This window comes from Eschscholzia californica, unplaced genomic scaffold (genome assembly GCF_041429995.1).
Source record: "Eschscholzia californica isolate CP2 unplaced genomic scaffold, dmEscCali1.0.p SCAF_1, whole genome shotgun sequence".
In the NCBI taxonomy this organism is placed as follows: domain Eukaryota; kingdom Viridiplantae; phylum Streptophyta; class Magnoliopsida; order Ranunculales; family Papaveraceae; genus Eschscholzia; species Eschscholzia californica.
In genome coordinates this window covers 19,682,668-19,695,704 of record NW_028238198.1, presented here as the reverse complement: position 1 = coordinate 19,695,704, position 13,037 = coordinate 19,682,668, and the positions used below count along the sequence as shown (strand labels likewise).

The window sequence follows — 13,037 nt, the reverse complement described above, 5'->3', positions numbered from 1 at the left end:
CGTGGTGATGGTGTTTCGTTTTGGTTCGGATTTTTGTTTCTGATTGATTCGGATAATAGGAAAGAGAAAATTTGCTTTCCAAATCTGTTTAGAGGAGAGAGAAATTATGATTTGTTTCTATCCATTTTTTTTCTAATAAATCTCCATATTTTTTGCTAATAAATCTCCACAATTTTTGCTAATAAATCTCCACGTCAAATTTGAGCGTGGGACATTGATGGTAATGTGTTTAGAAAGTGAGGATTTTTTTGTACATAATGTAAAAGGACTAAATATCCATATTTTGAGAAGATTGGATCATAAACCTTTTTTGAACATTATTTTGGTCTATATACCCACCGACCCATAAAAAAACACCATCTAAATCTCATTCATGACCGATATGAACTCGGGTTAGTTTTGAACATCTCATTCATTTAAGGTAATCCAGTTCTTAGGAATAATAATCCTAACTCTATTCTTGAAGTTGAAATTGAAAAACACAAAATGGAAAACATAATAAGTCTTAAGAAGAAAGATAACAGTCAAATACTACTTATATAAGTAATCATCATCTGTTTGATATCCTTATTTTTCAGCCCTAGCTAGTATCTTGGTGTAGTTCCATTTGCATTATTCTTCCCACAAGCTTCTTCGAAGATCTTTCGAAAGGCTTCGTTCATGCAGGAACTCAGCAGGTCGGAATTGATAAATCCCTTTTCAGTTGTCATTACTATTGTCAGCTTACCCATATAACTCAATATAGTAGTCATAAGACTCTGTCAACAAGTAAACAAATACCATTTCAGTAATTACATATTAAGAGTTGGAGGAGATGGTAGAAATATTTATATATATACCTGAGGGCATCCCGATACCATGAAGTAAAGGTTACTAATCGGGTGTTCGGCTATTGCCATTTTCTCAACTGGACCTGGTAAATTTGAGATTGCCAAGCTTGTGTTTCTCAGAGTCGAATGTACATATTGTGATACAGCCTGCAACAGTATGCATGCATTCAGAAGTATCAATGTTGGATTTTGATGTATCATGTATGTACAGATTTTTTTTTTTTTTTTTTTGAATGGTCAGCTTGCCTCTAAAATCTGTTTTTGTATGGACAGAAGTTAATATCAAGTTTTTATCTGTTCTGTTTTTGGAATTTCAGATCTGAAATCTGACTTGAGGTCTGACTCTGTCCGAGTAAGATGTCAGACTTTGAGGTTTTCTCACTCGTAGAATCTGGTTATATATACCTAAAAATGTCTGTTTCATCAATATAATAAGGGAGGAGGGTATCTTTCCCCCTCCTCCCAATGACTAAGATTTTTTCTCTCATGTTCGTCTCTAATGGTTAGGATTTATTCTATCAAAGTTTGAGGGTTCAGATTTGATTAAAAATCAACCAAGGGTCGAGATTATAGGAAAGAGCATCTTTTCCAAGATCTCGTTTTCTTTGGGAAGACTTAAAGGCGCCTATACTATTGTTGTAGGCGCCCCATTTGCATATGTATCCCTTAAAGCTTTAGCCCTCGAGGGGCGCCTATAGCTGCAATGTGGGGCGCCTATAGATCACCACACATGACGCATTTGATAGAACTGTTGGTGTCCGGCGAGCACGGGATATACCCTCGTAACTTTATATGCTTGAAAGTATATTTTTTTTATTCTTGAAGTGAGTATGGAGTTAGACGTGGATGAGTCAGAACCAGATGAGTCAGGTATATAATCTAATCAATTTTAAATGATGAAAGTTACTAACCTCGGGGCCTTTGACACTTCCCACCAATCGAAGCAATACACTATTGAGATAAATACTCAATGAATTCCTATTTCTCTTGATAGTTTTCTTTGCTTTAAAGATGAAACTGAGAGGATTTACTTGTTCTTGATTTGAAGGAATTGATAAGTGAATGAAAGAGAAGTGATTTCCCCATGTATCTTGCTTTACCATATCTTCCAAGCTTTGATATCCATTAACCATTCTTGTGTTTAACAGCACTAGTGCAGTTCTCTTAGGGCAGCCTCCGCTGCCCGAAGATATTTTATCAGCACCCACAGCTTGACTATACAAATGGATTCCATAAAATACTAGGCCCACCACAACATCATTCACAGACTGCATTCAATAGAACCACAACAATGATTTTTCAGATATTAAAGAAAATTTTCTGAAAATGGAATTTCTTTCATCAATCAGTCAGTCAACCAGAGTTTTTCAATGGCATATGATGTGACAAATTTAAGGGTTCATAGAGATTCACATTAGGAAAAGATAAAGCTTTAGATGTTTCTCAATGACACAAATCCCTAGGAGTGTCTTAAATGGTTTTTTAAATGCATTTACTTGGTTGGTGTAATGGGAATAGATTGGTGACTTCATTTATTTGTTGCCAGAGATTAAGGAAGAGCTTTGAATGGTTGATGATGACCTATCATAGATTGCAAGGTTTTTAACTTTAATCTCTTGTACTTATGTTTCATGATTGAGAGTCCAAACCCTAAAACAAACTTCCCCATAGACATATTATTTGATTTCTTGTCACCCTATTATCATGTTCTAAATATTTTTGAGATTGACTGTGTATTTCTATAAAGTTTTGGGGTGGGATGGTACCAAGTACGAGGTCAAAGAGATGGTCAACAACCCTGAGGTAAAATCGACCCAAACATGCTTTGTTGGTAGACTAATTATATAAAATGTGCAATCTTATATGGTTTTAGAATCAATATGACTAGAACATGTTTATCTGCATGGATTCGATAGAACAGTCCGGATGTATATTTTGCTCAGAACATTTCAATATCTTCTCTTGTATCATTTTTGTGATAATAAAAAGATTAAGAAAAGAAATCTAAGTGAAGGTTTAATTAAATCATGAATAATGAAATAAAATGAGAAATCTTACTCCTCCGATCTTCGACTTCACTTGACGTATATCATCTAGAGAGAACCCAATAGTTGTAATATCAATTGGCAAATACTCCACACCATTTGTACCTGATCGGATCACTGTCCGGTCATCCTCAAGTAACGTACTTTGCATAATACTACATGCAAAATCAGTTGCACTATTCCAAAACCCTAATACAAACTTACCCATTTTCTTCAAAACATTCAACTTATCACCACCTCCATTAACATTAATCCCTAGTGAAGAAGAAGAAGGAAAAGTAAGAGGAAGAGAAGGATTATCAGCTCTCTTGAGACAAGAAAAAAGAGCACCCATAATTGAAAAACCATCACCAAGTGCATGATGCATTCTAAAAATTAGGGTTCCTTTAGATTCTTTAGTTGGGTACATAAAAACATGCATTTCCCATAATGGTTGATTTTCAGGAAGTTGATCTTGAGATATTTTTGATAGATAATTTTTGAAATGGTTACTATATGATTCTAATGAAAGACCAGAAGGAAAGTTAGGGATGATAACATGATCTTCAACTTGAACTTGTTGTTTTTTCCACCACTGTTGACCTTCCTTGTCCCTAACGATTATCGACGAAAACCTAGAGTTTATTTGTAGTAAATCAATTTTTAGGGTTTCTATGATCTTGGGTAGATTGATTGGGACCTCAGACTGAGCAACAGATACAATACAAAGGGAGAGGACTGAGGTGTGGAGGCATTGGGAAGATGGGCTTACTGGTTGATATTGGAGTTTATGGGTTTCTTGATCTTCTTGTTCTAGTTCTATTAAGGGTTTTTGAGTTTCTTTTGACTGGTTTGATGCCATTCTGGGTTCTGTTTTTTTTCTTTAAGATATGGGTTTTGATGATCTTTCTTCTTGGGTTCATTTCTTTCTCTCATCATGTGAACATATTTATATACATGAGAAGTAGGTAAGAAAATTTCAAGCAGGTCAGGATGACAGGATTTGTTCATTTACTATATATGTTGCCCATAAGAAAACCATTTGAGATAAGGTTTGGGATAAAATTTTATAGGCACCCCAAAATTGGTGTACCCAATCTTTATTATCACTTAGATTTATTATTGGGGAATATCTAATAAGGAAATTGGGCCAAAGATCCAAGTTTAAACTCTTTTTTAAGTTAAACGACAAGTTATATTTTGTTTGGTTAAAAATCTAAATTTTGTATTTTTTTGTTAAAAACTTAAATATTGTTACGGAATGGTGCGGACCAGCCTTCTGGGTTGCTAGTGATATTGTCTGTTTTGGCACACCTGGGCCTGAGGGTTTTAAAAGGCCTCATTAGGGAAGGGTGTCTAACCTCTTAAAAGGAACACCACACTCCGTCTCACCACCAATGTGGGATTGCTTTACAACACACCCTTCCAAGCCCACATCACAGTAGAGCAAATCGTGTTGATAACGTGTTATGGGATGGTGCGGACCATCCTTCTGGGCTAATAGTGATACTGTCCGCCTTAGCACACCTGGGCCTCACGGTTTTAAAAGGCCTCACTAGGGAAGGGTACTTAACCTCTCAAGAGTAGCACCACACTCCGTCTCACCACCAATGTGAGATTGTTTTCCAACAAATATTCCTATTTTTTTTTGTTAAAAACGTAAATGTTTGTATTTTTGTGGTTAAAAATCTAATATTTTTAGCCTAGTTATTGCAAGTTGTCGCAAAGCTGTTGTAAAGTTGTTGTAAAGTTGTCGCAAAATATAACATATTAAAAAAATACATAAGGAGTTGAAGACTGAAAAATTGACAGATCATCTTTTACAAAAACAAAAAATTTATAAGGAGTTTTAACCAAATTTCTCATTCTAATTAAAATTATAACTAAACTTTTGTATATTTATTCCACAACTTTAAAGGCTCCCATAAGTATTACAGGTACCTCTCTCAAGACAAATTTGAAGGGGAAGCTTGTGAAGGAAGAAGGTGCTTATAACAGCGCATTTAAAACTTCCCTAGGAAATATATCTTGGTTGCTGTCTAAAATAAACCAAAGAGGAAACTTGCTAAACTGTGGTCTCGAACAAGCCCTCGACCATTCTTCATCAGATTATTTCTCTTCTCTCTAGCAAGAGAGGGGGTTGGGAGGACGAGAGAAGAGGGGAAAGAGAGAGAAAGAGAATTACTCACCCGTAGAGATGGTTGGTCGGCCGGAAATCTTCTGATAAAACGTTTTATGATCTTGTTATTTGTCGGTATCTACATATCTGAACCAACAGTTCGGTAAAATTTTCACCTGACACGAGAAACACGTTGAAATATGAGTTGTGAGATAATTTATTATTCCAGGCATTTCACAACTGAGAACTCTAGTTTAGCTGGTTATATTATAAATTTGATTTGCCTGGTTCACAATGTTACAATATTTATATAAAATTAGGGAAGTTTGGGCAGACCTAACTAATTAAACCTAAACATCCAAAATAAACAGTAGTAGTGGGAAACTAGTCTAAGTTATGTACGGTTATAGAAAATAGTGAAATTAATAATGTACCATAGTAGCTATTAATGGGGCATGTTAGGGATAATACTATTTTCCACCCCAAGAATCGTTGACAAATGTGGTCCCATAACATGGTTGAATTGAGCTGTACTTGTTGAAATGGTGTGTGATCTATGACTTGAAGGTACTATGAATTTCAAATGAATTAAGTTTGCTCTCATGTGTGGTTGAGTTTGCTTTTATACACAAAATAAGCTCGGCTAGAGCGAACTTTGTTACTACTTATTTTTAGGTATGAAAAATAGACGGTTCTTGTTATAAGTCAATAAAGGTGCACATGCGATGTATAGTATTTGAAGAGCTATCCCAGTAATTAAGAATATAATGTATAGGTACAAACTTAATATGGTATCAGTCTATCAGAATTAGGCTCACACATATAGGTTTAAAAGTCATACGTATATACTACGTCACTCGAAAAAATAGCGCGAGTCAGTCTAGAAAACGTCACATGTGAAAGAGTATATGTAAGATCAGTAGTCACACGTAAAAGAACACTGATCTAGTAACCAATTATATAATATTTAGATACAATTCATAGAAATCAACCATCTACACAAACAATCTTAAAGGTTCAACTAGAGAGCATAATCTAGTTTGTTAAAGAAGCTTGTACCAAATCAAATTGGATAAGTATAATTCAACCCATGAAAGGTAACCTTAACTGAATGTAGAGATGTTTTGATTATGGATCCTCTTTGATTATAGGGTTATTTTCCAAATGGCCCTCAACTTTGTGACCAGCTTCCTGCCTAGCCCCCTAGATTAGCAAAAATACTATATGACCCCCTTTTTAAGATTCCGTTATAACACCGTTAACCAGTCAACATTTCTCTCTCATCCATCTCATAACCTCTCTCTGCCACCTCATCTTCTAGCCAACTCATCATCTTCTCCGGCGAGAGTCGCCGGCCGGCGAATTTAAACTTAAAAAAAAAAAACAATTTTTTTTCTCTCTTCCTCTCTCTCTCTAAATTTTTTTTCTTCTCTCTCTCTCTTTAGAACAGATCTAGAGAGGAGGTTCGGGACCTTCAACCTCCTCTCTCTAGATCTGTTCTAAAGAAAGAGAGAAGAAAAAAAAATCAACCTCCTCTCTCTCTCTAGAAGGTCCCGAACGGACCTTCAACCTCCTCTCTTTAGATCTGTTCTAGAGAAAGAGAAGAAAGAAAAAAAAATTAGAGAGAGAGGAAGAGAGAAAAAAAAATTTAGGTTTGAAGTCGCCGGCCGGAAATTGACCGGCCGACGACTCTCGCCGGAGAAGATGATGAGTTGGCTAGAAGATGAGGTGGCAGAGAGAGGATATGAGATGAATGAGAGAGAAATGTTGACTGGTTAACGGTGTTATAACGGAATCTTAAAAAGAGGGCAATATGAGTATTTTTGCTAATGTAGAAAGCTAGGCAGGAAGCTGGTCACAAAGTTGGGGGCCATTTGAGAAATAACCCTTGATTATACTACCTTAAGTCAAATTCAACCCAAGACAGGTAGCCTTAACTGAACCTAAAGATGATTTAGTTATACTCTCTTTTTAAAGTCTTATTCAACCCATGAAAAGTAACCTTAACCGAACCTATAAGTCTAATTCAACCCATGAAAGATGCAAAAAGTATACTCAGCCCATTTTTTGAGATTTCCACTTGAACCGCATGTGAGAGAAATCCTTGTTTCTCTCTCATCTCACATGTCCAATCACGTGGAGAGAGAAACCCTTGTTTCTCTCACCTTCGGTTTAATTGGGAGTCCCAAGAGGCGAGTTGTGTATCCTTATTGTGAAAGATAACCTTAACCGAACCTAAAGGTGATTTGTTTGTACTCTTTTTTCTTCAAAATTTGATTATACTTCATTTCAGAAAAGAAAATGAAAGGAGAAAATGCTTAGCCGGAGGGCATCTGATGCAGGCGAATACGGAACGGGCCCGCAAACCCGCGCGCCCGCGGCCTAGTCGGCCGGTCTAGAAGAGTCCTAATTTAGAATGATTCATAATGAATCTAGGTTTAGGAAGTTTTAGGTATTTATGTTATTTTGGAAAGTCTAGTTTGTGTCTATCTAGGGAAGTTTAGTAGTCTATAAAAGGAGGTCCAATCTTTGTTTACATTGATATTGAAGAGAAAACCAAATCAAAGTTTATAGTTTATTTAGTTTATTCAGTTATTTTACCGTTCTTCGTTTACTTTATTTATCGTTTTTATATTTCCGCTGCGTCTACATCATGTGGTATTCAGAGCCACCAAAATTTTGGGCTAGTGATTCTGGAAATTTTTTTCCAGACCAGTTAAATCCGTATCAATCGTATTCTATTCGTCAAGATGATTATATTCAATCAGATTATACTCATCAAGGGATAACAAATCGATGTTTATGTGCATCATGTTTGTATGAGAATAAGAATTCGTGCGATTATCATTGGAATCCGGGAGAAACAGTACGAGAAAACTCATCACAACCTCCACCCTCTTATTATCCGACCAAAACCGAACCACCACCATCACCACCACCTCCGTACTCTTATACACCACCTCTGTACTCTAATTACACATCACAACCTTATCCTTGTGAATACCAACCGTCACCACCACCACCACCACCACCAGTGCCTTCATCTGATTCTTATCAGACACCATAATCACCACCACCACCTCAATACTCTTATTATACACCACAACAGTATTCACCACCTCTTAGACAACCGTATTCACCGCCACCACCAACACAATCATCTTCTTTTTCTTATTCACCACCACCGTCACCACAACCGACTTCTTCCGAAACGGTTCAATCGCTAATATTCGATTTAGCTAAGATTCAACATATGTGTGATGACCTCGGAAAAATAATACGTCAACCATCTTCCTCGCCTACTTTGTCGTACCATCAAAAAAAAGAAAAAGAAGAGTATGAAGACGTTGAAGAAGATGCTCATGGCCACGTTAAAGTTGCAGCAGAAGAAGAACAAGATGAAAAAGAAGCATAGGAAGAAGTTGTGATTAGTGATTCGATCGATACGACTACTAGGGCAGACGCTATGAATCGATGTGCTAGTGTATTAACTGCAGTAGAGGAAGAGGAGGAGTTCAATGGTATTAATGTTGATAAATTAGATTCAGATAACATCAAAGAAGAACGCGATAAAAATTACGTAACGACGGAGGAAGAAAAAGTAAGTAATCAGGACCCTAACTTCTTTAATACTACTGTTGGGTGTGAAAAACTAATTCCACCACCACCACCATCTATCCAAACCAGCTAAATTAAACTAACGGTTTTCAATTTAAAAAAAAAATTGGTGTTGATGTTGAAATTAAAGGAAGAATAAAGAATGGGTCTTCCACTTATCATTCAATCGGAAAACCATTGGTTGATTTCGTCTTCCATACTGTACCTGATTCATGGCTGAAGAGTCTGACCCACCGGCAAAAATCCTCCATAGAAGAGTACGAAAAAGTTGAACAAGAAGAGTTCGAAGAAGTTGATGAAGATGAATTTTTCTGTCGTCTTAAATCCGTAGAAAGACAACTTGAATTCCTCAATATTCAGGAAGAATACGTTCAAGATGAACAAACAAATCTCAAACGAGAACTTCTTCGAGCACGGGAAGAAGTTAAGAGAATCGAATCTGTTCCTCTTGTTATTAGACAGTTCATGGAGATGGTTGATCAAAACAATAGAATCGTTGGATCTCCCATCTTATTATGATTCTTCAAAAGTTGCCTATGTTCTTCAAGGTAGTGGTAGGGCAGGGATTGTTCTTCCAGAAGCTGATAAAGAGAAGGTGATTTCAATCAAGAAGGGTGCTGCAATTGCTCTTCCTTTTGGTGTAGTTACTTGGTGGTACAACAGAGATGACATAGAACTCATTGTTCTATTCTTGGGTGATACATCTAAAGCACACAAAATTGGTGAATTCACTGAATTCTCTCTGACTGGTTCTAGTGGTATTTTCACCGGGTTTTCGACTGAGTTTGTTGGAAGATCTTGGGATTTGAAAGAAGATAAAGTGAAGGCGTTAGTCGGAAGCCAAAACGAGAGTGGCATTGTTAAGCTTGGTAATGGTGTTAACATGCCAGAACCAAAGGAGGAGGAAGTTCGAAAAGGAATGACTTCGAATTGTGAAGAAGCTCCTCTAGATGTTGATATTATAAACGGTGGTCGAGTTGTGGTTTTGAATACTCAGAATTTGCCTGTGGTTGGGGAAGTTGGACTTCGTACTGATCTTGTCAGGTTGGCCAGCAGAGCAATGTGTTCGCCTGGTTTCTCATGCGATTCGGCTCTCCAAGTAACATACATCATTAGGGGAAGCGGGCGTGTTCAAGTTGTTGGAATAGACGGTCACCGTGTTCTGGAAACAAGAGTGAAGGCTGGTAACTTGTTCATAGTTCCAAGGTTCTTTGTGGTTTCTAAGATAGCCGACGAAGATGGTCTGGAATGGTTCTCTATTATCACAACTCCTAACCCAATATTCAGTCACTTAGCAGGAAGGACATCAGTTTGGAAAGGTCTTGGTCATTTTTCTGCATATATTAATGGTGGTTTTGTCGAGATGGACATAGAGATTTGCATGGATATAAAGGATATCCACATGGTTGATCTAGCTAAAGAGCATTACTTTGTTGTTCGTGGTACCTTATGTCGTTCGGGAAGACTTCCACCAACATATGATATTGCGAAAAAAAAATGGGTGTAGACTTGGGTTTTTCAATCGCGTTGAGTGTAATATTCTTATTCGAATTCCTAGATGACTGGAGATGTAGAAATTTGTTGGAGGATTATTTCTCACCATCGATCTTTCGAGAGTCCTTGAAATATGAGATTGAAGCTAAGGATATAGTCCATGTTGGTGTCTTCTGGTTTTCTTGCGCCTTTCGTGCAAAGTGGGATTTACGAATTGCCATGATAAGGGTCACCTTATGCGGTTACATCCAACTTTCCTTCGTCAAACGGTTCGGGACGAACCTTCTGGGGAACGGCGAGCTGATGCAGGCGCATACAGAACGGGCCCGCAAACCCGCGTGCCCGCGGCCTAGTCGGCCGGTCTAGAAGAGTCCTAATTTAGAATGATTCATAATGAATCTAGGTTTAGGAAGTTTTAGGTATTTATGTTATTTTGGAAAGTCTAGTTTGTGTCTATCTAGGGAAGTTTAGTAGTCTATAAAAGGAGGTCCAATCTTTGTTTACATTGATATTGAAGAGAAAACCAAATCAAAGTTTATAGTTTATTCAGTTTATTCAGTTATTTTACCGTTCTTCGTTTACTTTATTTATCGTTTTTATATTTCCGTTGCGTCTACATCAGCATCTGACATGGGGACCTTGGGGCAGTTTTTTTTTCCTTGAAAGACCACTAAGTAAGAAATGTATAGGGGTTATCTTCTTGAGTATTCATTTTGTAAGGATCCAAGTCTTGGCAGAAGTTATTGATCTTATTTCTGCTTTACATACCCAGATTCAAATTGAAAGAATAAGAAATTTTGTTCCCAACATAAACTACATATCTAGTTCAACAAAAAAAGAAAAATAAAAACATAAACTACATATCCAACTTAAACATTTGAACATTTTTTATTAAATTGGAGCTCCTATCTATAATCCAACTCTGGTGAGTTATTTTTGTTCCTAGGATTAGTATTACTAATGGATGGATCAAGACAAAGGTGAACAAATATTGCAACTTCAGAAGTTTATCTAACATTTTATAAACTTGTACGACTCCTAATTGTATAGCTTATTCTTAGAGCACCTCCAATGAAAAACTCAACAAAACTCAAGTTGTCTTGTGTGCAAGTCTCAATTAAGTTTCTCTTTCCTAAATAGCGATATTGAGATCCTCAACTCAAAAGACATCTCCAATGCAACACTCGAAAAACTTAAAAATAACTTATGTGTCATTTCCGAGATGGACAGATTTGCTTTTATTATTAAGTGACCAATTGAAATACTCAAAAAAAAAACTTAAATATTGAGTTTCTTCTTGAGATATCTCTGCATTAAATGATGTCACATCATTTTAAAATCGAAACTGAATGTTGCATTGGAGAAACTTTTTACAAAAAAAAAATCAAAAAGATCGTAGGTGGAACTTTGAGTTTTTAAATTTCTGTCTTGCATTAGAGATGCTCTTACAGAAGTATCATATCTCCAATATTACATTTAACTTGTGAATAGAAAGATAAGAATAGACCCATTTGCGATTAGCTAATTAAAAAAAGACTAATTTTGTTAAAATTTATGCCATTTTATATAAAATAATCCTACAAGATTCCACCAAACATTTGGGCTTAGAGCATCTCTAATGTAAAATTCGAAAAAAAAAATAATATCTATTTGTCTTATGTGTCAAGTCTCAACTGGAATTCTCTTCTTTATATGACGTTATAGAGATCCTCAATTCAAAAGACATCTCTAATAAAACACTGTAAAATCTTTAAATGTCACTTCCTAGATGGATAGTTTTGCTTTAATATTGAGTGAACAATTAGAATCATCATATTAACAGAAAAACGAAATCATCAAAAGAAATCTCAAATATTTTCTTCTTGAGACATTTCAGAATTACAATGTTGCCACAACATCTTAAAATCCAAATTCAGTCTTGCATTAGAAAGAATTTTTTTTGTAAAAACCTTAAAAAGTCTTGAGTGACACATCAATTTTTCGATTTGACTCTTGCATGGGAGATGCTCTTATTTTCAGCCTCTCAAAGAGTACTCCCCATCGTCTACCAATGTGAAAAGACAATTTTACCCCTGGTTGAAAGACAATTTTACCCCTGGTTGATGGTTGTATTATACTATTATCCAACTAAGATAAGGGTGTAGACACTTTCTTAAATTATAATGAAGATAGCATGGTAAAGTACTCTAGAAAGATTTGGTCTTGGATAGGAGTATGGATCCAAGTGAGAGAGAGAAAAGTAACCTAGATAGAAAAACAGAGTAAAAGAGAATGTAAAAAAAAAAAAAACTAGACATAGAGGGAGCGCATGTCTATTGATGATGAGAAAAAATCATGAGAAAACTTCTTCTTCTTCTACTTCACCGCCAAGAAGGATGGTATCACGCTGGGCAGTTAAAAGTGAACTTTCTCTCTCTAACGCTCTTCTTTAGCCCCAACTTTCTCTCTCTTTTCATCTTCTTTACATATATATATATGATCGAGATTTCCAGTCTCTGTTTTGGGTGCTCTGTGTTTTTTGCATTTCTTCCTCAAGGAATGAACTTTCTCTCTCTCTCTCTACACCCATTAATTTAAGGTCATCTATCTCTTTATCTCTCTATCTTTCTTTACTAATGGAGATTAAAAGTACTATAATTGAATACCCAGATTTGATTTATTAGTTTTTGGGTCTGGGTTTTGGCAGGAAGAGAGTTTCACTCATAGTCCAATGAAGTAATTTTAGAAGATGAATACCAGAGTAATTAGAACAAGTTTGCAAGCCATGAAAGCATCTCCAAATGCACCAAACCTTATCAAACATGAAAATGTAAGAAATCTTCCTCCTTTAATGAAATCCAGAAATGGGTTAGAACAAGAGTGTAGTTATTTCAGTAATTAGATTTCAAATTTGAATTGAAATTCTGAAAATTTTCAAAGGAATGAGTGATTTCTTCATTTTTGATGTAGACA

General features: G+C 36.1%; 3 protein-coding genes across 8 annotated transcripts in view; 2 read left to right on the top strand and 1 right to left on the bottom strand.

Moving 5' to 3' along the window:
* Window positions 1-346: 346 nt before the first annotated feature.
* Window positions 347-5,236, bottom strand: LOC147564927 (wax ester synthase/diacylglycerol acyltransferase 4-like). 3 transcript variants are annotated; one of them, XM_086651313.1, is made up of 5 exons: window positions 4,796-5,236; window positions 2,889-3,130; window positions 1,742-2,098; window positions 840-977; window positions 347-758 (listed from the first exon to the last, which is right to left on the bottom strand). In XM_086651313.1, exons 2-5 carry the CDS (start codon window positions 3,081-3,083, stop codon window positions 585-587), a joined length of 864 nt encoding a protein of 287 aa, XP_086507439.1. In that variant the 5' UTR covers window positions 3,084-3,130; window positions 4,796-5,236; the 3' UTR covers window positions 347-584. The 3 variants fall into 3 exon arrangements, with proteins under 3 accessions (XP_086507439.1, XP_086507438.1, XP_086507437.1); XM_086651312.1 differs by having other exon boundaries at window positions 5,044-5,236; XM_086651311.1 differs by lacking the exon at window positions 4,796-5,236 and having other exon boundaries at window positions 2,889-4,747.
* Window positions 5,237-7,377: 2,141 nt separating this feature from the next.
* Window positions 7,378-10,652, top strand: LOC147564926 (11S globulin seed storage protein Ana o 2.0101-like). The gene has a single exon (XM_086651305.1). It carries the CDS (start codon window positions 8,968-8,970, stop codon window positions 10,096-10,098), a length of 1,131 nt encoding a protein of 376 aa, XP_086507431.1. The 5' UTR covers window positions 7,378-8,967; the 3' UTR covers window positions 10,099-10,652.
* A 1,633-nt stretch (window positions 10,653-12,285) lies between these two features.
* The window catches only part of LOC147564924 (uncharacterized), a 36,379-nt gene continuing 35,627 nt past the window's right edge, over window positions 12,286-13,037 (top strand). For all 4 annotated transcript variants that reach the window (XR_015228557.1, XM_086651304.1, XM_086651303.1 and 1 more), the window contains exons 1-2: window positions 12,286-12,663; window positions 12,772-12,894. Coding sequence is in view for 3 of the 4 variants with exons in the window: in XM_086651304.1 (XP_086507430.1) it covers window positions 12,814-12,894 (81 nt within the window). In the remaining variant the exon portion in view is untranslated. The remainder of the gene's footprint in view (window positions 12,664-12,771; window positions 12,895-13,037) is intronic.

Coding starts and splice junctions, on each gene's coding strand:
- LOC147564927 (XM_086651311.1), bottom strand. CDS start 3,716: ATGGCATCAAACCAGTCAAAAGAAACTCAAAAACCCTTAATAGAACTA. Junction 2,099..2,888: donor TGAAGTCGAAGATCGGAGGA/GTAAGATTTCTC, acceptor TATTGAATGCAG/TCTGTGAATGATGTTGTGGT. Junction 978..1,741: donor GAAGTGTCAAAGGCCCCGAG/GTTAGTAACTTT, acceptor ATACTGTTGCAG/GCTGTATCACAATATGTACA.
- LOC147564926 (XM_086651305.1), top strand. CDS start 8,968: ATGAACAAACAAATCTCAAACGAGAACTTCTTCGAGCACGGGAAGAAG.